Source organism: Triturus cristatus, chromosome 2_2 (genome assembly GCF_964204655.1).
Source record: "Triturus cristatus chromosome 2_2, aTriCri1.1, whole genome shotgun sequence".
Taxonomy (NCBI): Eukaryota; Metazoa; Chordata; class Amphibia; order Caudata; family Salamandridae; genus Triturus; species Triturus cristatus.
In genome coordinates, this window is record NC_140582.1 from 1,044,001,096 (window position 1) to 1,044,026,089 (window position 24,994).

Below are 24,994 nucleotides of genomic sequence, written 5' to 3' on the forward strand. Positions count from 1 at the left end.
ACTATTAGTAATAACAGCCAACCACTGAAAGCATTATACTGATATGTTCCCTAGATTCCCCCGGTCACAAAAATATATAACTTTTTTTCACTGCGTAACTACCATGCTGATATTAAAAAGTAAAATGAACAGAAATTGGCTATAAAGGGAAACTATCCTGCAGATAAAAATACAATACCCAACATGTGTAGATGAGTATACCACATCACAAAACAGTAGCCCCAAATCTTGGGAAATATATTTTGGACACCATTTTATTTTGTTTTTTTTTTTAAACACATGGAACAGGAGGGAACATATGAGTAATGCCCTTGAGAAAACGGGAGACAACAGGGGACTTGAAAAGAGAAGGCTGATCAGGAAGCCGTAAGAAAGCAGAGATTGCAGCAAGATAACCCTTCAAGGTGCCCAGGGCAGAGCCCTGCTGGGCCAAAGAAAGAAGAAAGAGGAGAACCTCAGAAAGAGGGGCAGAAAGGGGATCCACAGCCTTTGCTGTGCACCATGCCACAAATTTTTTCCACCGGCAGGCGTATACCGTCTTTGTGGAGGGACGCCTGGCTGCCAAAATGACATCACAGACTTCAGGAGGCAAGTCAAATGGCATCAACTGCCGCCGCTCAATCTCCACGCATGGAGGTGGAGGCTGGACAGGTTCGGGTGGAGGACCGTCCCCTGCTGCTGCGACAGAAGGTCCACCTGAAGAGGCAGTCGTATCGGGGGATCGATGGACATACTGAGTAGCTCGGGATACTAGTACCTTCGTGCCCAATCCGGAGCCACCAAGATGACTTGGGCCCGGTCGCGCCTGATCTTCTTCAGCACTCTGGGCAGAAGTGGTATAGGCGGAAAGGCCTTGGAAATTCCAACGCGCAGAACTGCTGACATTGCGCGTTCTCTTCGGTGGCGAATAGATCTAACCAAGGCTCTCCCCACTGCAGAAAGAGACCTTGCGCCACGTCCGAGTTCAGACGCCATTCGTGATCCATCATGCACCGGCGGCTGAGTTCATCTGCTCTGGCGTTCAGAGAGCCCGCCAGATGTTGAACCACCAGGGTGATGCCCTGGTGTTCCAGCCATGTCCAGAGGCGCAGAGCCTCCTGACAAAGGGTCCACGACCCCACCCCGCCCTGTTTGTTGCAATACCACATGGCGGTGGTGTTGTCTGTGAACACCTGCACGACACTTCCCCTGACAGAGGGAAGGAAGGCTTTCAGTGCAAGTCGGATCGCCCTCAGCTCCAATAGGTTAATATGGAGCCGAGTCTCCACCGGAGACCAGAGTCCTCTGATCTCCGCCTCTCCCATATGGCCCCCCCATCCCAGGAGGGACGCATCCGTCACTACGACATGCTCCGGTTGGAGTAGGGAGAGGGATCTGCCGCTGACCCAATCGCGATTCGTGAGCCACCACTGCAGCTGGTTCGCAGTGCCCTCCGAGATCAGGACATGGTCGGACAGGTTGCCTCGATGCTGGGCCCACTGAAACTTCAGGACCCACTGCAGAGCCCGCATCCGCCACCTGGCGTGAGGTACCAACAGGATGCAGAAGGGCCATCAGCCCCAGAAGCCGCAGCACCAACCTGACCGAAACCCAGGACAGAGGCCGGAAGATGGAAATCAGGGCCTGAATGTCCCGGACCCGCTGTTCTGGCGGGTAGACCCGTAACTGCGACGAATCGAGAACCGCTCCAATGAAAAGGAACTTCTGGGAGGGACTCGGATGCGACTTCGGCACATTGATGGAGAACCCCAGCGAGTGCAGAAGGTCGGCCGTAGTCTGGAGGTGGGAGACGACTTGCTGGGGAGAGCCCGCCTTCAACAGCCAGTCGTCGAGATAGGGGAAGACTGGAACCCCTGATCTGCGCAGATGAGCTGCGACCACCGCCATCACTTTCGTGAACACCCGAGGGGCACTGGTGAGGCCGAAGGGGAGCACGGTGAACTGAAAGTGCTCCTGACCCACCGTGAACCGCAGGTAACGCCGGTGGGCCGGCAGGACGGGGATGTGGAAATAAGCGTCCTGCAAGTCCAACGCTACCATCCAGTCTCCAGGGTCTAGGGCAGCCAGAACCTGAGCTAAAGTGAGCATCTTGAACCGGTCATTCCGGAGGAAGGCGTTGACGCTCCTGAGGTCCAAGATCGGGCGTAGGCCCCCTTTGCCCTTCTTGGGAACCAGAAAGTAGTGGGAATAACAACCACGACCTACTTCTGGACCAGGAACGCGCTCGACGGCCTCTTTGGCCAAGAGGGCCGAAACTTCCTCTCGTAGAAGATGCAAATGATCCCCCGACATACGGTGGTTCAGCGGTGGCATGGCTGGAGGGGTCGTCTCGAAGGGGAGGGAGTAGCCCCTTCGAACGATATGCAGCACCCACCTGTCCGACGTGATGGCGCGCCAGTGGAGCAGGTGATGGCGAACTCTGCCTCCCACTGGCGTGGAATGGGCCTGAAAGCTCGGACTAGGAGGGCTTTGAGGCGGATGCTGCCGGGGTGGATGTGGACTGACCGGCACGTTGACCTCCAGTACCGCCTCGGCGGAATCCACGTCCGCGACCGCGTGCAGGTTGGTTCTGCGGCCGGTGGCTGGGCGGACGCGAGGAGGCGCCCCTTCCTTGGCCACGAAAGGCGGAAGTTTGCGGCCGCGGGGCCGAAAGACCCAAGGACTTGGCCGTGGCCCGGGAGTCCTTGAACCGAGCCAGCGCACTGTCCGCCTTCTCACCAAAAAGGCAAGTGCCATCAAAGGGCATGTCCACGAGGGAACTCTGGACATCCCCCGAAAATGACGTGGACCTCAGCCAGGCGTGACGCCGAAGCGCCACCGTGGTGGAAATCGCCCGACCCAGCGAGTCCGTGGTGTCAAGTCCACACCGTATGGCATGCCGTACTGCATCTCGACCGTCAGCAAGTGCTTGAGTGAGTCGTGTCCGGGCCTCCACCGGGCACAAGGGCAGCACGTCCTCCACCATATCCCACAGAGAGTGGGAATAACGACCCAAAAGGCAAGCGGTATATAAAGACCGCAGTCCCAAACTCAGGGACGAGAACAGTTTCTTGCCAAACTGTTCCAACCTCTTGGATTCCCTCTCCGGAGGAGCGGACGGGAAGGAGGATTGGGAGGTTGAGGCCTGGATAACCAGACTATCGGGGGTGGGGTGTTGGGAGAGGAAACTGGGGTCGCCCGGAGCAGGGCGGTGGTGCCGGGCAACGTTCCGGTCCACAGGAGGGACTGTGAAGGGCTTGGACCAAGTGCCCTGCAGAACGTCAATGAGGGCCTCATTAAACTGCAGCAGAGGCTCAGTGGAGCTTGCTGTCGGTTGAAGGACCTCTGTGAGGACGTTAGTCCTCACGGCCACAGCAGGCAACTCGAGCCCTAGGGCTTCGGCCGCCTTGCGCAGCACCACTGAGAAGGCTGCACCCTCCTCCGAGGCCACAGTTGGAGAAGAGATGAAACCAGCGTCCGGAGAGGTATCCAGACCGCTGTCATCCCCCAATTCCTCTGCCCAGTCCTGAGAAAGTTGGGCCTGAGCGGCCATAGGGTCTTCAGACCCCCCTCAGTCGCCCTCGTCATCCGATTCCCGATAAACAGGAGGAATGATCGGAGCCGGGCAGTAGATGAAGCATTCACCAATCGGCGACGGCAGCGGCGCCGCGCCGGCGTCGGGCCCGGACCGGGGCTAAACTGGGGAACGACGTCGTCCGGGGACGGTGTCGGAGGTGGAACCGGTGTCCGCGCCGGCGGAGGAGGCGTCGTGAGGTCGACCGGCGCTGACCGAGATCCAGGCCTGGATCCCTCAGGGACCTGCGGCATCGGGGCTGGAGCCGCCGGCACGCGAGGTCGCCCAGTCGAACCTGCGGGGCCCGAAGGCGCGCCTACAGGCGTCGACGGCGGAGCCAGGCCCCTCATGGCTGAGAGGAAGGCACTGACTTCTGCCGGAGTCGCGTCAGTCCCAGGGACCGGCGGGAATGGAGACGGACGCGGCCTGACGCCTGGGGATATTCTAAGGTGAGGAATCTAACTAACATGTTTCTTTCAGATATACGAGGTGGCACCGGTTGAGCGGGAGGCACGGCGCGCGGTCGGCGGGCTGCGCGGGCCCATCTTACAGCGCCTTCCGCGTTGTTGTGGAGCTCCTGCACTGAGGCTGGGGACATTCCCTTCCACCCCCAGGGTGACTAATCGCAAGTGTACTTAACGGAATCCAGACAGGGCCGCAAAGCATAGCCCAGGGAACGGCATCGATTGTGTTGGAGAGGCAGTGGATCCTCTGGGTGGTTCCCTGCTGAGGCTGGAGCTGGAGGGGTGCTACTGAACTACCCCTGGGGCAAGAGCAGATGGGAGTGGACCCCTCACATGCTGCACGGATCCTTGTTAGCCTCCTATCCGGGAACTGAAAGTGCACAGAGAGGAGCACGGCTGAAGGTGCGAGACGCACGCAGACCACCTAGACAGGGGGGTGGGGGGGTGGGGGGGGGGGGGAAGCTACAGCCAGAGGCGACAAGGGTGACAATTACTGAAACATACCGTGTTGAGTGCACGAGACGCGTCTGGAGCGGCCAGGGTATGTGATGTACCGCCCTCCCACTGGACGGAGAAACAACGAGTCAAGGGATTACGGCCTGTAACCGTGAGTCCTCCTCACCACCGGGGTTCGGTGAGCGGCGAAGGGAATATCTGGCCTCATACACTCATAACCAAGTTGCTGGACGGCGCTGTCACCCGGGTCCTAAGTCCCGATACCTCTGGCTGTCGAGGTGGGGACCACCTTGCCGGCCCACGGCCTGCGGTTGAGACAGCGGGATCGGGGTGGTTATAATCACCTTGGCGGAGACTAATGTCTCAGGAGGAAGGGTGCCCGCATACAACCTGCGGACCGCCATCATGAAACCCAAGAATGCCCCAACAGTGCAATCTAATAAATTGGACAAATATGCAGTCCCGAAAATGGCGCCGCAGGACGAAGGGATGCAGGGCGACCAGCCGGGTGAAACGAAACCATCTCTCCAGTCTATAATGGCAGCCATCAAGGGGCTGAGAACCACCCTCGAAACAAAAATGGACAAAATGTCCATTGAAATGAATTTGATGTGATCCGACATGAGCAAAACGGCAGATAAAGTCAAAGCGAACGAGACCAGCGTATTGGAACTCCAGACAACTACCAAAAAACTTGAAGAGCGACTCAACACCCTGACTCACCAACACCGCCAAATGGCCCTGAAGCTTGAGGATCAGGAAGGGTGGACCCGCCGCAGTAATATTAGAGTGGTAGGGGTCCTGGAGGGACCGAGCGTCTACCTCTTTCTTGAAGACCTAATCCTAAATCACCTCAAACCAAAACGGCTCTCCTCGCTCTTCACGGTGGAGAGGGCACACCGAGCACCGGTCCCCAAGTCAGGCACGGCCCCCAGGACAATTATTTCAAAGATCCTAAACTACAGAGACCGCGACGCTATACTGCATGCAGCGCAGGTCCAGGGAGACCTACACTATGACAACGCCAATATCCAGTTTTTCCCAGACTTCACTCTCAAGGTCCAGCAAGAACGACGATCCTTCGAAGGGGTGAAGGCGGTTCTCCGACAACGTGGACTTAAATATATGATGTTCTTCCCAGCAAAACTAAAAATAATCGTGGATGGAAAGTCGCTCTTCTTCACCGCTCCACTTGAAGTACAGGACTGGTTGGATGGGAAAGCAGAGCAGAAGAAGACATCTGGGGCTGGGAGGGACCGGAAGGAGCCCAATACCCGCGGACCGGGATCGCCCGGGGAACAGTCCGACACAGAAAGGCGCAACATGCGCTCCTGGAGATCAAGGTCCAGCAGCCCGGGTCTGCCAGCGGCACAGAGAGACTGATGGAACATGGGTTCCAGAACTGAAGCCGGGGACAATGCTATCAAACCGTAATGTATAAATTGCCTTATTGCTAGAATATGGGGTGGCGGACACTGGGGCCTGCTTGAACTGAAAGACGGCCCTTTAAAGTTGAAAGAACTTTTTGCAACGCTGGGAATGCACATGAACATTAGCCTGAACCTAAACTGTTAAATGCAATGTGCAAAAATACATTCCAGGGTTGCATATCATGATTGCTTTGTATGCTGGGCCACTATCCTTGGATCTCGTACTTGACACATTTTTTGAGTAATACTGGGGGGAACCTCAGGCGGCCGGAATTGGCTCTACCCCCACTTCCCCACGTCACAGTTGACTAGTTACTAGGGCGATAGGCACTCTGCTAGTTGGGGATGTGGGCAGTTTCAAACCTACGTGGCAGGGTAGCAGGGAGGGGGGGGTGGAACAGGGGAGATTGGAAGGTTGTGGGTTTTAAACTGTTTATTGTTGGTTGTGGGGGGGAGGGAACGGGGGAGTTTCCACTGTGGTCATGCAATTTACAGTCTTTAGCAAGGGGGTCGAGTCACAGGCGTTGTGGGTTGTTCAGAGAATTCTACTATCGTAATTGGTATGCACTAGGATAAAAGTCTCAAACTCATGAGTTGGAACGTCAATGGGTTGGGTGACAAAATAAAAAGGAGTATAGTGCTACAACAACTCAAGAGACACTTGCCAGATGCTGCTCTGCTCCAGGAGACACATCTAATTGGTAACTCCTGTAAAGCGCTTAATAGATGGGGTTACGTAATGGCGGCACACGCCGGCTTCACATCAGGGTCCCAAGGGGTGGGTATCCTTCTCAGGCGCACCTTTCCCTTCAGTATACAACACACGTGGGCCGACCCGTTGGGACGCTTTGGAGCGGTCTCGGGGAGGTGGGAGGGGTGCACACTCACATTAGTGGCGGCTTACATCCCCCCCCAGGTCTCCATGTGCAATCCTATAAGGATTTTGGTACAAACAAAAGTCCGATTGGCCGCACTCTGCTCAGCCTACCAGCGTGTTACCCCAAGGCATTGTGGTCCATGAAGTAGCGTCGGCGAGTACGCCTGTACCAAAGTTTTAAATGAAAGTAAGTGTCGCGTTAGCCATCCCTGGACACGTGTTTCGAGGTAACACGCTGGTAGGATGAGCAGAGTGCGGCCAATCGGACTTTTGTTTGTATTCAGGCTCCCTTGAGTCGGTGGGGCTGACGAGCCCATGGATACGCACCTGCGCGCCAGGAGTGGTGCTTTACCTGAGAATACTTTTGTTTGGCAGCCTACGCAGCAACCCTACACATATACCTACTCCCTGCTGACGAGAGGCAACTACCTCAAAACACGTGTCCAGGGATGGCTAACGCGACACTTACTTTCATTTAAAACTTTGGCACAGGCGTACTCGCCGACGCTACTTCATGGACCACAATGCCTTGGGGTAACACGCTGGTAGGATGAGCAGAGTGCGGCCAATTGGACTTTCCTAAGGATTTTGGTACACTTCTGCTCTCCCTACCAGAGGGGCTTCTCGTGATTGGGGGAGATTTTAACTCGGTTGCATCCGGGGTGTTGGACAGACACCCACCGCGAGACATCGGCGCAGGGCAACAATGGCTCCCCAACTTTGAGGCGTTTGGCCTCATTGACCTTTGGAGGCGGCGCCACCCCACTCTGCAGGAATACACTTTTTCTCGGGATCGCACGATACACTCTCGAGGATGGACTACGTGCTTGCGCAGCTTCAAGATGATGTAACCACGCATGAAATCAAGCATTTAGCGAGGGTACCTAAACGATCAGGATACCAAATCCACGCTGGTGCGTGCAATTGACCAATACTTCCTAGATAACGAAGGTATAGTGAACTCCCCACTACTCTGTGGGAAGCGTTTAAGACGGTTCTACGGGGAAGGCGCAAAGACAAAGAAAAGCAACTGGTTGATATTGAACGCGACCTCCTCAGCCTTGAGGAGAGGGCGGGGCGCGACGCGGACCCGGCCATGTCTCACCAACTGCAAATAAAAGCGGCAGAGTATAAAGCAATTGCGACTGACGCTGCGAAAACCCTTGCGAGAGACAGACGGGCGGCTATATGACCAGGGAGACAAAGCGGGTAAAATGATAGCCTGGTTGGATAAAAAAGAGAGGGCGCAAAGAGTGGTATCGGAACTCAAAAGTAGTACAGGGGGGGGTTCTCACTGAGCCTCACGATATAGCCAGAGAGTTCGCGACGCACTTCGAGAAAGTGTACCAGAGGGGCTTGGAACTCACGGAAGAAGACTCTTCTGACTTCTTAGTAGATATTCATCTACCTGTCCTCTCTGGGCACAATCGTGAAGCCTTAGAGAATGCTCTCACAAATGACGAGTTAGCCAAAGCGATAAGAGATCTCCGCACGGGCAAGGCGCTGGGCCCCATTGGCCTCCCCATTGAATTATACAAGCTTCAGCCAGATAAAGTGGCGCCCTACCTGAAAAGTATGTATGAGGACAGCAGAAAAATGGGGAAACTGCCAAGAGACCAACGTATAGCTATGCTGGTTACCATTCCCAAGGAAGGGAAGACCAAAGACGAATGCGCTTCGTACAGACCGATTTCCCTGTTAAACGCAGAACCCAAGATACTCGCCAAACTCCTGGCCAATAGATTTCGGCTGGTTATATCTAAGCTGGTACATCGAGACCAATCGGGCTTCATGCCTCACCGAAATACGGCCCTTAATCTGCGGCGTCTCCATGGAGTGCTGGGGCGCTGCTCCAGTATCCAGGAAAACGCGATAGTGGTCTCATTGGACGCAACTATGGCGTTTGATACTTTGGAATGGGCATACCTCTTCGCAGTCCTTAAAAAGATGGGCTTCGGCCCTAATTTTATAGGGTGGGTGCAGCTTCTATATGCGGAGCCATTGGCCCAAGTGGCGGTCAACAACAAAATCTCGGATGTGTTCACACTGGGAAGGGGGACCAGACAGGGGTGTCCACTCTCGCCACTTTTATTCGCACTCTCCCTTGAACCACTCGCAGCCTGGATACGAAGAGATGCTTCAATCCGGGGACTTAGATGGACCGAGGGATGGGAGGACGGGATCTCATATGCCGATGACATCTTTCTCTATTTTGCTTCCCCTCCGCGATCACTGAGGGTGGTGTTGGACATCTTTGCCAGTTCTGGAAGAAACTCGGGCTTTCAAATTAACTGGAGCAAGTCGTTGCTGTATGTCCGCCATGGGAAGGCCCCATCCCTGCCCGGGAACTGCCCAATCCAGATAGCGGCCGAGGGATTCAAATACCTCGGCGTATTAGTCACCACAGATGCCAGGATACGGTATGAGCGGAACCTCCTCCCACCCTTGCACCGGCTCAGACGGGACACCAGCACGTGGAAAACACTACCCCTGTCTCTCCTTGGGCGGTCAGCGCTTTTCAAAATGATGGCATTGCCCCGCATTCTATACGCCCTTCAGCACTACCCTGACCCAGTGCCGCACGTTTTCTTTAAAGACGTCGAAGCCCTGCAAAGGGATTTACTATGGGACGGGAAACCGCGCATAGCACTCCGGAAGTTAACTCTTGGATGGTATGACGGGGCATTGCCCTTCCTGACATCAAAAAGTACTACTGGGCAGCGCAATTGTCCGCCATAAACCAATGTATATACGGAAGCGGGGACGACCCAGCCTACTGTATGGATAGATGGCTGCTACCAGGAGGAGACTTTACGAGAGCACTCTACTCTAAGCCGGCTAAGTTTCCGATTACTGGACCTACCAGACACACAGTGCAATTATGGCATGTGGTTAACCGTAACCTGGGATGGGCCAACAGACTCACGCTCGCGACTCCCCTCTGGGACTCTGAACAGCTGGGAACACTAGGGCGTACTAAAGGGTTCGACAAGTGGGACCTCATAGGTATCTCTCATATCAGGGACCTCTGGGGGCAAAATGGGGTGGTGTCCTCCATCTCGCTACAACAAACGCACGAGATGGCCGACTCGGAATATTTTAGGTATGCGCAAGTCAGGCACTCCCTTCAGGCTAACATTCCAGCTGGAACGTCACTACCAGAATCCTCTCCTCTCGAGGATAGATTGCTTGACGGACACTTGCCAGACAGAAGCATATCCCTCACATACAAAAAACTTGTTCACCATACTCCAGACCCTTTGCGAGTACTTCAGGGAGAAATGGGGGAGGGACGGTCTGGAAATTGACGATGAGGAGTGGCAAGAAGCACTCTCCTCCCCTAGAGAAGTCACCATTTCGGCAAAATTGAGGTTGATACAACTAAAAATTGTACACAGGGTTTACCTCTCGGGGCGGAAGCTAATGCTCATGGGTAGAAGTGAAGATGGGATGTGTAAGAGGTGGTGCGGACTGGAGGGTACCTTCCTGCACGTAATCTGGGAGTGTTCGCTGATTCAGAAATACTGGAGAAAAATCCTCGAATGCATGAGTGTGGTCTGGGGGGGTTACCCTTCGGCTGGAGGTTAAAAGATGCCTTTTGAATATCTGGGAGCCCACAGACTTGAATGTAAAACGGAGGGGCTCTGGGTGACACTTGGGCAGATGGTCGCCAAGCGAAATATAGCGCGACTCTGGGGGGCTGCAGCACCACCAACAGTAAAAGGGTGGAAAGTGGATATGGATTGGTGCATGGCACGGGAGAAAACAGTGTACGTTGCCCGTGGATGCCCCCAGAAATGGATAGCAATCTGGACTAAGTGGAATATGTATCGAGGAGGAGTGTGCGAACCCCCTAGTGTTCCTTCCCTTGACGAACAATTGATGATCTGAAACCAACTACATGTTACATTGTTGTAAATTTCGATAACATGATGCGCAATACCACTGCTTGTAAGCGACACGGTACCCTGTAATGTGAAACTGATTATTTTTTATGACATGACCCCTTTTTTTGATGTTCAATAAAAAGAATTAAAAATTTTTTTTTAAAAAAATTAAAAACATTGGGATAACCCCTAATTAGCTTTCCAGTTACAGTTAAAGGTAATACCATCTCATTTTTTCAGCAACTCTAGCGTCCAGGCCAGCTAAGCCGAAATTTTCGCCAGCCCATGGGGAGCTGCTAATCTTAGACCACTGAAGCATTGATTAGCAGACCAGTGTATTACACAAGGCCCTTTCCCATGTCATTGTGCATTACGCCATTGCTAGCACGGGTCCTTTGCAGCAGCAATTTAAAGAGTAAATACAGAAAGGAAAAAAGAAGAAAAAAACAATTTACAACCAACGTGTGCAATTTAACTTGGACACCATTGTATTTGTATACAGAAATAGGCCTTGTGAAAGGTCTGCAGTTTTAAAATCTGATATTGCCAGTCTTTCAGAGATATCCCAGACATCTTCTGAAAAATAGAGCTCCAGGAGATTTCAGGGAGGCATGAATTGCTTGCAAAAGTGAAACTACTACTAAAAATATTTCTTTACATCCTGATTTTTCATGATTTTTGCTGACATTTGGCAAAAGTTCATCCTGCATTAGCGATCCTTATGAGTCCTTTGAATCAAAGTGTGCATCAACCTTGCTTGTTAAGCTATCACTGAGCTTCCAAAGGGCAACTACATATTCTTCAAACCACTGGCTCCTGCCCAATTTACAACTCAATACTGGTAAAGAATTTCGATTAGGAGAAAGTATAGCACTTACAGGAAAGGTGCCTCAGGCAACTGACACTGCTGCAAAGTCATGTTAACGGAAGACTTTGCATTACACCAACGCCAAAAGCATAAAACAACATGCTGAGGAAACTGAGAAAGAAAGCTCACGGCTAAATATCTTTATCAGTAGACTTTAATAATCCCCTAGAGTTGGGTTCCGTTTCAATCGCTCAGCAAGTCCAGATCCGTCTAGGACGCATAACAATGTAACGGACTTTGGTGGAAGGCGAAGTAAAGCAGAGAGAAGCTCTTTCTTTGCTAGTATTGAATGTTCACACGCAGTGCCGGACTGGGAACCAAAACCGGCCCTGGCAAAGTGCTTGGTCGGCCCCCATGGATTGGAGGTGCGGCTGAGCGGTTTGCCAGGGCCGACTTCAGCCGATTTTGTTACAGGGGGCCATATTGCAGCTGTGCTGCAAAAACGGCCCCACCAGGGGCCCAAAACATGCCCCCACCCTTGCGGCTCACCAGGGAAACGCCCGGTGCCCGCTACAGCCAGTCCGGCCCTGTACACACAAGCCTCTTAGTGACTTCTTGAAAAGAATGATGTAAGTTTTAATTGCTATGGTGAGGATGCCTTCCAGGCATACTCTAAAACGGACTCCACCTTTAGAACAAGGAAAGACTGAATGAATGTCAATGGGCTCACAGTCAACAATAAGGAACAAAGCTTTCCGTGATGTTGTCCCAAACTGTGATTCATCCTGAATACAGATTGGAATAGCAGTGGTTAACATTTGAAAACATGACTATTTAAGCAGTTGTGAATTGTGTAGCCTGGGTATCATGATCCTTTCAACTAACTGGTTTATTTCCGTTTCCAGCGCAAGCCAACTACTGGATTTAGGAACCTTCCAAATAAAGTTCATATAACTTTACATTCTAGAGTTTTGAAATATGATGTGGAAGATAAGGTATCTAGAAATTCCAGTCTGGTCAACAATTATATAAATAATGAATGCGAGTCATAATTTGCTAATCCAACTGGAAACTATTTGTTTTGGATATCACTAAAAAACTACCTGAATAGTAACTGCTTGTACAGTCAACTATCTACCGTTTTGCCTTCCCACAGTTAGCTAACCGTGACTTTGCTGATTTCAATGGTAAAGTCACACCAATGTGCAATGAAAACTATATCATGTGCACCTATATTTAATGTCCTGAAGCTATCAAAATTGCGTTGTTCAAAGCTAGGAAACAAATCACTCTGAAGAGCAGATTTTTTATTCCTTGAAAACTATTATTTACATACACATTTGGTTTGTTTAGGAAGAGTAATGTCTCATCAACTTGACAGACAAATAGTTCCATCATACCGGACTTTGCAGAATCATCGAGACCCTCTTCTTCTGCTCCATCATGTTGAAATCTTGGCGAAGGTCAGGAGCCATGTTCCTCTCTCGTAAATAGTCTGGATTATTTTCGTCAACTCTGTCAAAGTACCTCTCTTTATGGGGAGCGGTTGTAGGAGGTGGTGAGGTCACCACCTCTGCACCCGAATCACCATTCATGGCACAATTTGATTAGTTTCTGTACAAAAACAAAATACATGATTAATATTAAGATGCGTTTGAACCTTTTACATTCACACATTCTAAACTCCTGCATAAAGGACTGTAATTTAGCCATCAATAAGAGATGCTGCTCCATAAGCTTCTAAAAATGTGAATCTACAAACATTTTGTTTACATCTTTTTATTAGAACTAACTAGTGAAAAGTCAAACCAAACATGCAGATTAACAATTTGCAAAAATTACCTTTATGCGAAATGTCTTCAGTCGCAGTTCTATTTTTCTATTCAGAGAACTCCCCTAGACCTATATTGTTTTCATATAGGCTGACAACAGCTCTCGGGGGCTATTCCTACTTGTGAGATAAGCTCACAATTTCAATGTCTCTTTATTTTTTATTTGATTATTCATAATCTTTTTTCATTTATGTCAACATGCAAAGAAGATAAAATACACGTTTTTAAAAAAAGTTTTTCGTCCACATTATTTCAAATATACAACAATTTTATCTCTTATAGGTATTATTGTTTCTAATGAAAAAAACATAAATGTTGATTTGTTATATTATTTCATTTTGATTACATGTCCCACAATTGTTAGCCACACTTGCATACTAACGTTTCACACCATCATACATTCCCACTCTCTTATCATATGCATTCCATACCCTGCCTAGGTCACATACATGCAAAAAGTCATGGAAGAGATAAATCAAAGGCAGTCTCTGTGACTGTGTTGTAGGCTGGGTATCAAACATACAGGTCAACGCACGTTTCAATGGCAATAATGTCTGGGAGAGCCGCCGTCTTCAGGACCACCAATATATAATATAAAGGTGAGTTTTTGGGGCATAACAAATAGAAGGCTTTAGTTTCTTCTAGATATATGATACAAATGTTCATTCCATCTCATCAACCTTGGTTTCAAAGTCCAATAGAAAAGTGGCTGCAGGTTCCTTTTTTTTAAAACGTGTATTTTACCTTTTTTGTATGTTGACATAAATGAAAAAAAGATTAATTATCAAATAAAAAATAAAAAGACATAGAAATTCTGAGCTTGTTATGTTACAAGTAGGAACAGCCCCAGAGAGCTGTTGTCAGCCTATATGAAAGCAATATAGGTCTAGTGGGAGTTCTCGGACTAGATTTACTATTTTTTGCTTCTCCCTTCTCCCAGACCTGAAAGCAATTTGTAGGGGGTACCCTTTGGCTATTGATGGCAGTGCTATTTCTCCACTCAAATTTAGTGCTGTAACTGCGTCTCTTCGTGAGACTCATTTTATGTCCCCTTCTGTGGTTTTAGGAAGAACAAGGTAACTAGAAAGAAGAATTCCAACTTTCTTTGTGACAACTTCCATAGAGAAAACAGAAATGTAACTATTAAAACTACTCCATGATTTAAAAGATCCTTTAAACCTTCACTCTAGAAAGGAACTGCCAATATATCTATGGGAAATTTCACAAGACATCTGTATGGAACCATTATCTAACAAAGAAGGAGTCTGAGAGATAAAACCAAGGGCACCCTCTTCCCAAAGTCTGTTTATACTGCATGCCCTTGTAGTAATACTGGTGCTAGTACAGTACACTTCTGTTCAGTAATCTTCTATGTAAGAGCAAAGGATTTTCTGCTGCAGAGTATGGTTGAACGAACCAAAAAATCTACTACCATAGGGTCTACTACCTTTAACTCAATCAATCAGGGGGTTTATAGAGCTAGCTACTCACCCGTGAGGGTCTCAAGGTGCTGTAGTCAACTGGACTGTACCTACCTCAGAAAGAAGATATAGTCTTCGGGTCTCCTATAAAAATGGAAGCAACATCTCATGGAAACTGCCAAGGGACAGACAGAGGTGTGGCTTCAGTTTCTCATCATTAATGTGCTCCTTTTATCTGAAGGTCCAACCCACGATAGTGGGGTGAATTGCATTCTCTTGAATCCTCATTCCCTCCGGTGAGTTTGGGAAATATAGCAGGCCACCTTCACTATTACTCTACCTCTAATGCCGACCCTCCATTTGTGGAGAGCACAGGTAGGGCTGTGTAACAATGGGTGGCCTTAAAATTACAAGAAGAGATCCCAACGCAGATATAGAGAAAATGGAACTAAATTAAGTCACTTCACTTTATTTTACTGTTTGTATGACATTGAAAAGCAATCCAAAACCCCGGGTGGGCAATGAACACATTAATGAGACCCTGAGTAAATAATGAGAGAAGAGAAAGAAGGATAAAACCTCCTAACTTCGCTATAATTGAGCACTTCAAGGATGAACAGATAAAGGAGTTAATAAGCGGCCCCCAGAGGAAGCCAGCACCATTCACCTATCCCCAGGCTCGGATGAAACTACCACTACCGCAAAAGGCAGTAAAACAGGTTAACCTTGTGACACACAACCGACAATTTACGTTTTAATGTGTGCCAGACACCACCAAATCAAAACAGCGCAATGTGGACTTGAGTAAGCACTTTGTCCAAGAAACAAATGTATTTCTGTAGATTTTGATTTCTCTAATCTCTGCGAGAGAAGACAAAGGTAACGGACTAACTACAAATGATTTTATTTTAGGCGTTTCTTGTACTGATCTCGATAACAGTAGGATTATGCACACGTCTTGCAAAGAGGGTGTACTTCAGAGGGTGTACTTCAGAGGGCAGAAGGCCAGTTCATTTTCAGAAATGTAGGTAGTGACACGTTTGTGCCGTGGTTACAAGTCGGCTTATTTTAGAAATAGTTACGACATAATTCATAACTAATCATGAAGATGTGGTTCAGGTACTGATGCTTTTATAACTATTAAAAACTCTCCTTGTGACAATCCACAGTAGCACCTATATTTAATATATACAGCCTCTCCTGGAATATGTCATTAGCCCAAAAACTACTTTGATTTTTTTTTTTTTTTTAAAGGTTGTGTGTTAGCAATGCAGTCAAGATAGGGGTATATATGTGCTATTACACAAGCTGGTGGGAAATATTTCTTTAAGAGGTTACACACTTGTTATTCAGACTAGGTTGGAAGCACTTCCAATTTAAATTCCCTCCTGCTGAATTCCCAGAAGAAAAACTGGCAAGGGTTTCGGAAAGAAGTGTGTTTAAACAAAGTAGTGTCACAGCAGGGCTGTTTAGTAGGCAGAGTGCATTCTCTTACTCTGAAAAGTCCTCCTCTTTGAGTCAGAAAAATCTCACAGGTTTGGCTTTCCTGGAGCTCATTATGCCTAAAGAGGGAATGTGTTCTGCACTTTTCTTTTGACTAAAACTATGCCTTTTTATTCAGTATGAGGAAAGGGATTATCCTAGAAGTCATGTTTCACAGACTACTACCAAATGAAGATATTATGTATGGTATATGACGAAGGCCAGTGAGGGTGTAATATTCACCAGAAATAGGTCCTAGTATAACACACAAAAAACACTGTTATAAGTTCAAAAGAGCCGACCCAGATACTTTGAAGTTTTATCTTTGGGCAATGATAAATACACGTTCCAGCTAGTTATTTTGTTTGGAAAAGGCCATAAAAGAATTAGAAGCCCGGGACCTCAGGTTGAAGGAGTTGCCAGATAAATTATTTTCCAAATTAGTAAATAAGCAGGCCACGCTTCTACCATTCAGGCAAGATATTGAAGAATCAAGTGAAAAACAATTCACATATTAAGTTGTCCCATATGCTATATGAACAACAGAGGGTTCCAGGTTATCTTAAGCAACCATGGCCACTGAAACGGAAAATAGCATTAATAAGATGCCGCCTTGGGTTGAGCCCCTTGAAGGCATTTTAATATGGTAGGCTTGGGCAAGGCTCAGACCATTGCTAAGTCTGAGTCAATGAGTTATGTCATTTGCCCTCGCCTCCTTATACCCTTACACAATACTGGGTGAGAACAATGTTAAGATGCTTATCTATTAGAACTTGTCAGACAGCAGCTGAAGCTTGTCTCATGGGTGAATCTGGCCAGATGAGGTCTTGCTTCCTTAAATTCATGAAATTAGTTGGTAAAGAAAGAAATACTTTGTATAATATATTTAACTGTATGATTGCACTTTTGGTCCATTTGCGACAGTTTTTTGTTGATACTGATTTTTATTTTAATATATGTAATGGCACAATTGCACTTTTTGCCTGTGGTCCTATTTTGAACAGATAATGAATTTTAACTGTGATGGCCTCTTTTAATGATCATTTATAATTTTTATCCTCATGCATTTCAGCATTCGCTGGAAGGCTTCAACTTAGAACAACAACATGCAAACTGCCCTACTCATACGGCTGGCTGGTCACACGTTGGACCTTTTTTTCTGTATTTTCTGAATATTCTCTTGAAGCCGGCTTCTGAATTATGGTCTGACCACTTTTAACTCTCCTTTAAGATTGCTACAGATTCGTCCTCAGAGCAGGTGACCCCTCATCAGAAATGCAGTAGACCTTGGAAGCAAATGTCGCAAGCTTTGCTAGGGGATGCTCTGCAAGGGACCCCTATCACTCTCACAGGCCCTGTCGACAGAGACTTAGAGCTGGTGAACAACTGGATCTCCGATGCTCAAGATCTTGTTGCACCACGGCAATCTATGTCCATTAGCCGTTCAAGCCATCTGCCCCCTGGTTTATGGATGCCTTACGACAGGAGAAGGTACACTGTAAGCGGCTGAAACATGTCTGGCGCTCAGCACAAAACTAGTGTATAAAAAGGCACAAGCCAGTTTTCATAAATCCACCCACAGGGCTCAGAAAGAGTTAATTGTCTTTTTTCATTGATACTGCAGCTAGTAAGCCCCGGGCCGCCTTCATCATCGTGAACTCTTCTTTCTCCAAGGGCTTTGCAAAACTCTCTAGCACCCTATGCTCACCTTTGTGAGGACCTTGAAGAGTTATTTTCTAACAAAATTAATTTGTGAACCTATTCCCAACCAGGGTACGTCTGAAGCTACCTCAAAGAGGGTGATTCCTAATGGCATGTGCTGATGGATTTTGACCCTATCTCACTGGAGGAATTGGCCGTGCTTCTGGCACGCCCGAGGACTGCTGCCCCCTGATATTTTGACGTCCGTTTTGCCAAAGTCAGCTATTGTTCTGAAGAGGTGGAAACAGTCCCTCGTACTACATCTGCTCATAAAACCTAATGCAGTTCTTAAGTCACTCAGCAATTTCAGACCCATCTCTCTTTTTCCTGCAGCAGTCAAGATGTTGGAGAAGGTGGTATCTCTCTTTTTCCTGCAGCAGTCAAGATGTTGGAGAAGGTGGTAGGTGGTCAACAAACAGCTCTGCCTATTCTAAGAATCTAACTCCTTCCTCCATGACACTAACTCCGGTTTTCGGCCAGGGTATAGTACAGAGTCTGCCTTACTGGAGACTTCGGAATTTATCAAGCTTATCCTTGATGGGGGACCTTTAGCAATGGTCGTTCTCCTGGATTTGTCGCCAGATTTTGACACTGTCTCCCACCCCATCCTGCTGAACAGACCAGGGAAGAATGGAATTCAAGGGAACACACTGTTCTGGTGCAAATACTTTTAGCAGGATAAATCTCAGACAGCGTTTCTGGCTCCCTTTACATCAGACCCCAAGCCTCTAAAATAAGGGGTGCCTCAGGTCTCTGCCCTGAGCCCCAATCTTTGTAATGTGTATCGAGAGCCCCTGGCTAAGCTCGTGGAATCGTGGGGTCTGAAGGTGATGTCTTATATGGTCAACACACAGCTTCTTTGGTCCTTCCAGGATGAGGCATCTGATGCCCTAAACTCTCAAGAACTGCCTTAAAGCAGTGGACAACTGGATGGGCAAAAGCTGCCTCAAACTAAATTCCGATAATCTGGAAATTCTTTCTTTCAGCATTTGCCAAATCTCCAAGACTCTCAGTTGGTGGCCTTCTGAGTTGGGGGTTCTTCACGCCCCCTCTGCCTATTTAAGACATTTGGGCGTCAAATTCGATTCAGCTCTCTCCTTCGAACAGCAGGTTTAAGTGGTCTCGGCTGGATGCTTTGCGACAATGAAGTCCCAGAGAAGGAGGTTACATTTTGTCCTTGTGGCATCCCGAAAGCCTATTGTCCTTGCCTTTGTTAAATCGAAATTGTACTACGCAAACAGTATTTATCTAGCTTGCCAGCTAACCTACTGCAACGGTTACAGATTATTCAAAACACAGCAGCATGTCTCATTCTTAAGACCGCAATATGTCAGTCCGTGTCTACCCATCTCTACCAGCTGCACTGGCTCCCTGTAACCAGCATCATTAAATCTAAGGCTTTAATCTTTGCATACAGAGCTTTGGACCTCTATCATTTCTCCTTACAGCACTTAGTTGTTCCAGTAGGCATTTAGTATAACAACTATAAATGTGAGAAACTGTTCAATCAGAAGAATAGGACTTCTGGTGTTGTAGACCAAGTACAGCACGGTTAAGTAAAAGACTTTCAGTCAGGGAGACAATATTGGGCACAAAACAGACAACCATCAAACAATCTGGAATTTGTTGTCATATGAACAAATGTGGAAAGAAGGTATACTACCTTTGATATGGGAGTATTTAGGTCACCCAAACTACATTTTCCACAAGCACCAGGCTGCCACAAAATATTCAATAAATTGCAATACTCTTTTACAGACTAAACAGTAAATTGAATATGGCTGTTTCTTTTTCTACAGAAATCTGCGGACATATGACATACTCAATCAGTCTTGCACTATCAGTAGGGGACTGTGAGACCAGGCATCTTTTGACGTGGTCTCTGACTCTGTGGCTTCCACCTGCCCATTTGGACCTTAATTTGCTGGCTTAAGACTTTGCGTGCTTTAACACAGCCATTTAGTGCCGAAGCGCTGTGCTTGTCATGTACATACTGGTGATTGGTGTATACATGATTGGCTGATTGGAGTTAGCAGTAAGTCCCTTATCCAGTGGTAAGGGTAATACCTAGACCATGTAATTCAAATGCTACTCCGTGGGCCTGCAGCATTGGTTGTGCCATCCACTGAAATAGCTCTTCAAACGTGCCACAGGTTTGCCATGGCGAGGCCTGTGTGTGCAGGTCACTGTTACTCAGCTTGGCATTTAAAAGCTACCTGTCAAAGTTCTGCATGTCTCTCGCTACATCCGAGTACTCCCTGGGGGCACGGGGAGGTGTAGGGAAGAGGTAGGGCATGTGTATGTGTGCGCTACATGCCCTAGTATTGAATTCCACCAGATGGTGTGTTCAGTACTGTGAGGCCTGCCTCTCACATTGATTAACATGGGGGATCTATGGAAAGGCTACTGAGCTGTATTTCCTACGTGCAGAAGAGAAGCAGTATGGGGTTTGGTATCAATGGATTAGTAATGGCAAATCCTTTCTGGTAGTGCGAGTGGGTTTGACATTACTAATGTGAAAATGCCATTTTGCAAAAGTGGAGATTTCAATGCTCATGGCTCTCTCTGTGCCCTTCAGCCTGTCTCCAATCCACATCTGGGTGCTGGGGGGTGGGGGGTGACTGCTACATCTGTGCATTCCTGATAAACAGCCATAAACCAGGGGAACTAATTGGAATCTGCAGTCCTCTGACTCGGAGGGGCCTTCCTGGGACGGATAAGAGGGGGTGGAATTGGCACCTGCATTCCAAGGGGCAGGGTCCTGGCCCCACTAAAGAGATTGCCATCCTACACTGGGAGGCTTGATCAGACAGGGCTAGATTTGGAGAGGGCCCGTGCATTTCAAAGGCGGCCTTGTGAACTGATCTAATCTTCAAAGGTCATTGTGGGTAGAACTACCGGGCCGCCGTCCTCCGGAGTCGAGTCGCTTTTGGCATTGGAACCATACCATGCTGTTTCGATGCTAGGATATCGACAAGAGGAGCCAATGGGGCAGGAGAGACTGCAACTGGATTGTCCGGAGACTTTTGGTGGCCTGGGGCTTGTTGTGCTCCAGGAAGGGGACTATCACTTGGTGGATTTTTCCTGTATGTTGCTGGCCTAAAGCTAATTGCCAGCGGTCCTGGCCCAGGTCCCTAAGCACTCTCCAAGGGCCGGTTGGGTGGCCTCCTGTCCATGAGATCCCAGGAACAGAAAGGAAATCCCTGTTTCCACAAGACTGTATGGATCAGGTAGGGTGCCGCAGAAATGGGTGGAAGTTATCAACGGTTGGGACAAGGATCGTCCTGACATATACAGTAATCACACTATGCAGAGGAGTGTGCTCGTAAAGATCAGCGGCCCACCTTGGGTGGCGTAATATGAAGAATTCGAGGGGTGCTGGGGAAGTTTGCAGAGTCCGAGGGACCCGGGCCTGCAACTGGAAACCTGCGCTAGCTCTCACTTAGTAGCGTGTGGCGTTCGAGGGGTGTTTAGGGATATTTGCCGAATCCATGGGACCCGAGTCGGAAGCCTGGACTGTCTCCTATCTCTAGATCGGGAGGACGACAGTCCCTGACATTGCAGCCTCAGTCGGCTCCCTCCCCCGGACCCACGCCACAAGGTCCTCTGTTGTTGGTAACATTGTAACTGGACCCAAGAAGCCAGGAGCAACTGCCGCTTCCACCTCCTTCTGGGGGGGAACCATTTCTGCAACATGCGCTTTAGGTGGTACCGACAATCTAATTAAAGTGTTGCCAGCGGCTGTAACATTTATTGTCGGCTGGTGTAGTTTGAGGGGCTGGGTCATAAGGCGTAGTCAACAATTGTGATTTCTTGACCATTACAACTGCACGGGGTAAGCAATATTTGGGAATGATGTGGTGTATGCTAATGTGATAGCGGGAAAGTGGGATACCTCTAAAGAGCCTGATATATATTTGTCGTTTTGGTTGTGGGAGGGATCACTTGAATCGTGAATACCTCTGAGAAAGGATACACATGGGTTTATGTCCCTTTCGAGGCTAAGGGGATAACGGAGCACGTGAATTCCTATGGAAGGTATATATATGTTTATGCCATTCTTCTGCTAATTGGAGAGTTCGACAATTGAATATAACTGTAAAGCATATATCCATTGTGTATGTCATTTTTATTTCAATGTGTGTGTAATACAAAGACTCGGTTTTTTATACATACGGTGTGGAGTCTTTTTGTAGTGTACTTAGTGTGTTGCGAGGGTGGTGCTGTGCCAATACTTTATACTTTGAACCGGAGGATAAGCCTGACTGCTCTGTGCCAAGCTGCCAGAGGGTGATCATAGGTTATTTGATGAGTGTATCGTACTCATCATATCTAGGACAGTGGATTCTGTCTGGCTTCGGTGCGTCCCAGTCAGCCAGAAACCTCTGGGTCTAACAGAGACTTTAAAGAAAGTGGCACAAGGCTAGTATTCTGCCACACAGCTCTGTAGAGTTTGCCAGAATACTAATTAACTGTTCTAACACCAAATGAAGAGGCAACCACGGTACAAGTGCACCAGACCAAAAGTAAAGGAAACCAGCAGTGAAAGATGGATGAGGGCTGGAAAGTTGTTTATCGCAAAACAAGGCTCAAAGACTTTCGATCCTTACTCCCTGGGAAGATTTATTTCAAATGAATGATCTGACCAGGCTTACAGCATTCCATGAGAACAATACATGAGTTCACTCTGAGTTCTGGCAAATAACTGTGCTTCGGTTATACTTTGAACTTCAGGTCTGTCAAATAGCCTAGTTTTGTTTATAATTTTGCCCTCAGCCTGGAAAACAATTATTGAGTCAGTTAAATTTGTTTACGCAGTTTGAAAAGTCACAAAAGTATGTATAATAAATAAAAACAATCAATACATACCTACTAAAACACCAAATGAATTCACAAATGAATAAGATAACTGGTCATTTAAAAAAAAAAAAATGTAAACAGAGTTTTATATAGCGCGAACTTAACCCTTGGGGATCAGAGTGCTTTACACAAGCACCAGTTGCGTTACATGAGGTCACAATGGCCATAACAAATAGAGTTTCTCTGCATTATATATCACTGGAAAATGAAAACTCTTCGATCTGCCATTTTATGGGTGCAATTTACAACTAATCTAGAATATATAAATGCATACCGTAACAACAATTTGAACACCTAATTTAAAAAATATAGAGTCAATTAATGACCATAAAACATCTATATATAAAAAAAACGAAACAAATTTATGAAATCCAAATTTTAAACACATTATTAACTATAGACAAGATGCTCCATATGTTTTCCTAAAAGCTAAAACACTTATGATGCAATTAATGATTATGACAGCAAACAAATTTGAGGAGACCCTAATTATTGTAAACAGAACATGCAGTGGGCGTTATAGCCACCCTCAAAATCGAAATAAATTGTTTACACTTTTTTGCACTGTACAAAGCCATTTATGTAAAGGGCATAGTGCTCTGGCCTGACGGACAGTTCGGGAGGTTCAAAAACCACATGGGTGATTTCCCCTCACCCAGCTGGGAGACTGGAGGATCTTATCCTCCAGTCCTGGTCACAGGTAGAAGTCTTGAAGAACTTCTTCTCAACATACAGCCTGACTGGATGCTTGGAAGTTGACAACCTGAGGGCCTTGTGCTACCTTCTCATAGCCCATTTCCAGCCACAAAAGGGCCAACTCCTCTGTCCTGTCCAGAAAGCAGTCTGTCACAGCAGGAGCGACTTCAAATCTGATAGCCTCACAACAAACAAGCCATGGGAGTGACTAGTGTTTCACATCTGAATGTTAGCCACAGTGATATATGCATCCTAATTGTAACCCAGGGCCCAAGCCAGCTCCTAAGGAGTCTCTTATCAGTCCGATCTCCTTCCTGAAATGTGCCCAGTGCCCTTCCCAGTGACCTCTCGCAGAAATCAAACAAATCCTTCAAGGAGTACTGAAGAACCTGGCTCTTCCTTCCTCCATTGTGTGTCCCAGCTAGCACTCAGGAATGCAGCAAGTCACAAATCTTTCTGTGGGGAATCCTCTACCTCCCCATGCTCCTCCAGTCACAGCAGGGTCTCCAAACATGGAACCCAGAGTCTTCCATGTATTGTACCACACACAGGCACATGTGCATGCTGCACAAACATGCAACCACATGCATGTTACACAGCAGTGCATACTAACTTGATGTAGGTGAGGGGTGAGTTAAGCACACAGCAGGGGAACTTTACAGGAGTTGGCGTGTAGGACTCACTTGAGTGGCACCAGTAAACAGGCTTGTTCACTCCTACTGATCACTACACGGTATGCTGCGACCGCCGCGCTTTTTCTACTTAACACCTGGTAATGGCAGTTACCTTTCACCACCATGAGGGCAACACTTTGGTCCAACAAGGCTGAAATCTGTGAGACTGGCCTATGGCATGGCCTCATATGCGTGCTACGTTTTCGGTCATGACAAAAAATCAGCACCAGTTATCCAGATATCATTGCAGCTAGGTCACTCAGGGCAGGGTTGTACGCCCATCACAAAGTAAGGGACTTTTGCATTCCAACAACGCACTTCAAAGTTACAGGCAGGTTGTCCTGAAGTAGACCTTCCACAGACATCAACCATTCACAGTAAGGGCTATGTGGCGGTGTGAGCTGGATAAGGGTCATTTTCAGGCCTGTGGCTGGGCTGGGAACACTTGGTCCATCTCGGTCACTGAGCCACTTTTGGCCTAGTAACAGCCCTACCCTTAAGGCTATGTTAGTGAGTAGTGATTTCACGATTTGAGTCAAGGATAGTGCTCGGTGATGTCCTCTCTTTTATTTTTAATTTAAAAAAGGGGGGTTTGGAATTATGTATATATATGCGCACACAGCTACGTTATTTAAATACACATACAAATATATCAGTTTTGTGTGGTAAAAGTATAACGAAGTAAAAAGTCTGTGTGGTAATGACTTCTATTTGTTTCTCTCTCAAATATTCACCAATTAGCCATTCAGAACATTTTTTTCTATATCTCCTCGAGTATAGTAAAATTATTTTATTTACAGAAAAATAAGTGAATTATGGCTGAATAAATGAATAAGGCCGATGACTCTCAAAC

The 24,994-nt window shown here is 47.7% G+C and overlaps 1 protein-coding gene across 20 annotated transcripts in view; it reads right to left on the reverse strand.

The window, feature by feature from the left end:
* The window catches only part of ADD1 (adducin 1), a 573,879-nt gene that overhangs the window by 316,497 nt on the left and 232,388 nt on the right, over positions 1–24,994 (reverse strand). For all 20 annotated transcript variants that reach the window (XM_085642521.1, XM_085642512.1, XM_085642520.1 and 17 more), the window contains one exon: positions 12,876–13,089. In XM_085642521.1, coding sequence (XP_085498647.1) covers positions 12,876–13,070 — 195 coding nt within the window. In that variant the 5' untranslated portion in view covers positions 13,071–13,089. The remainder of the gene's footprint in view (positions 1–12,875; positions 13,090–24,994) is intronic.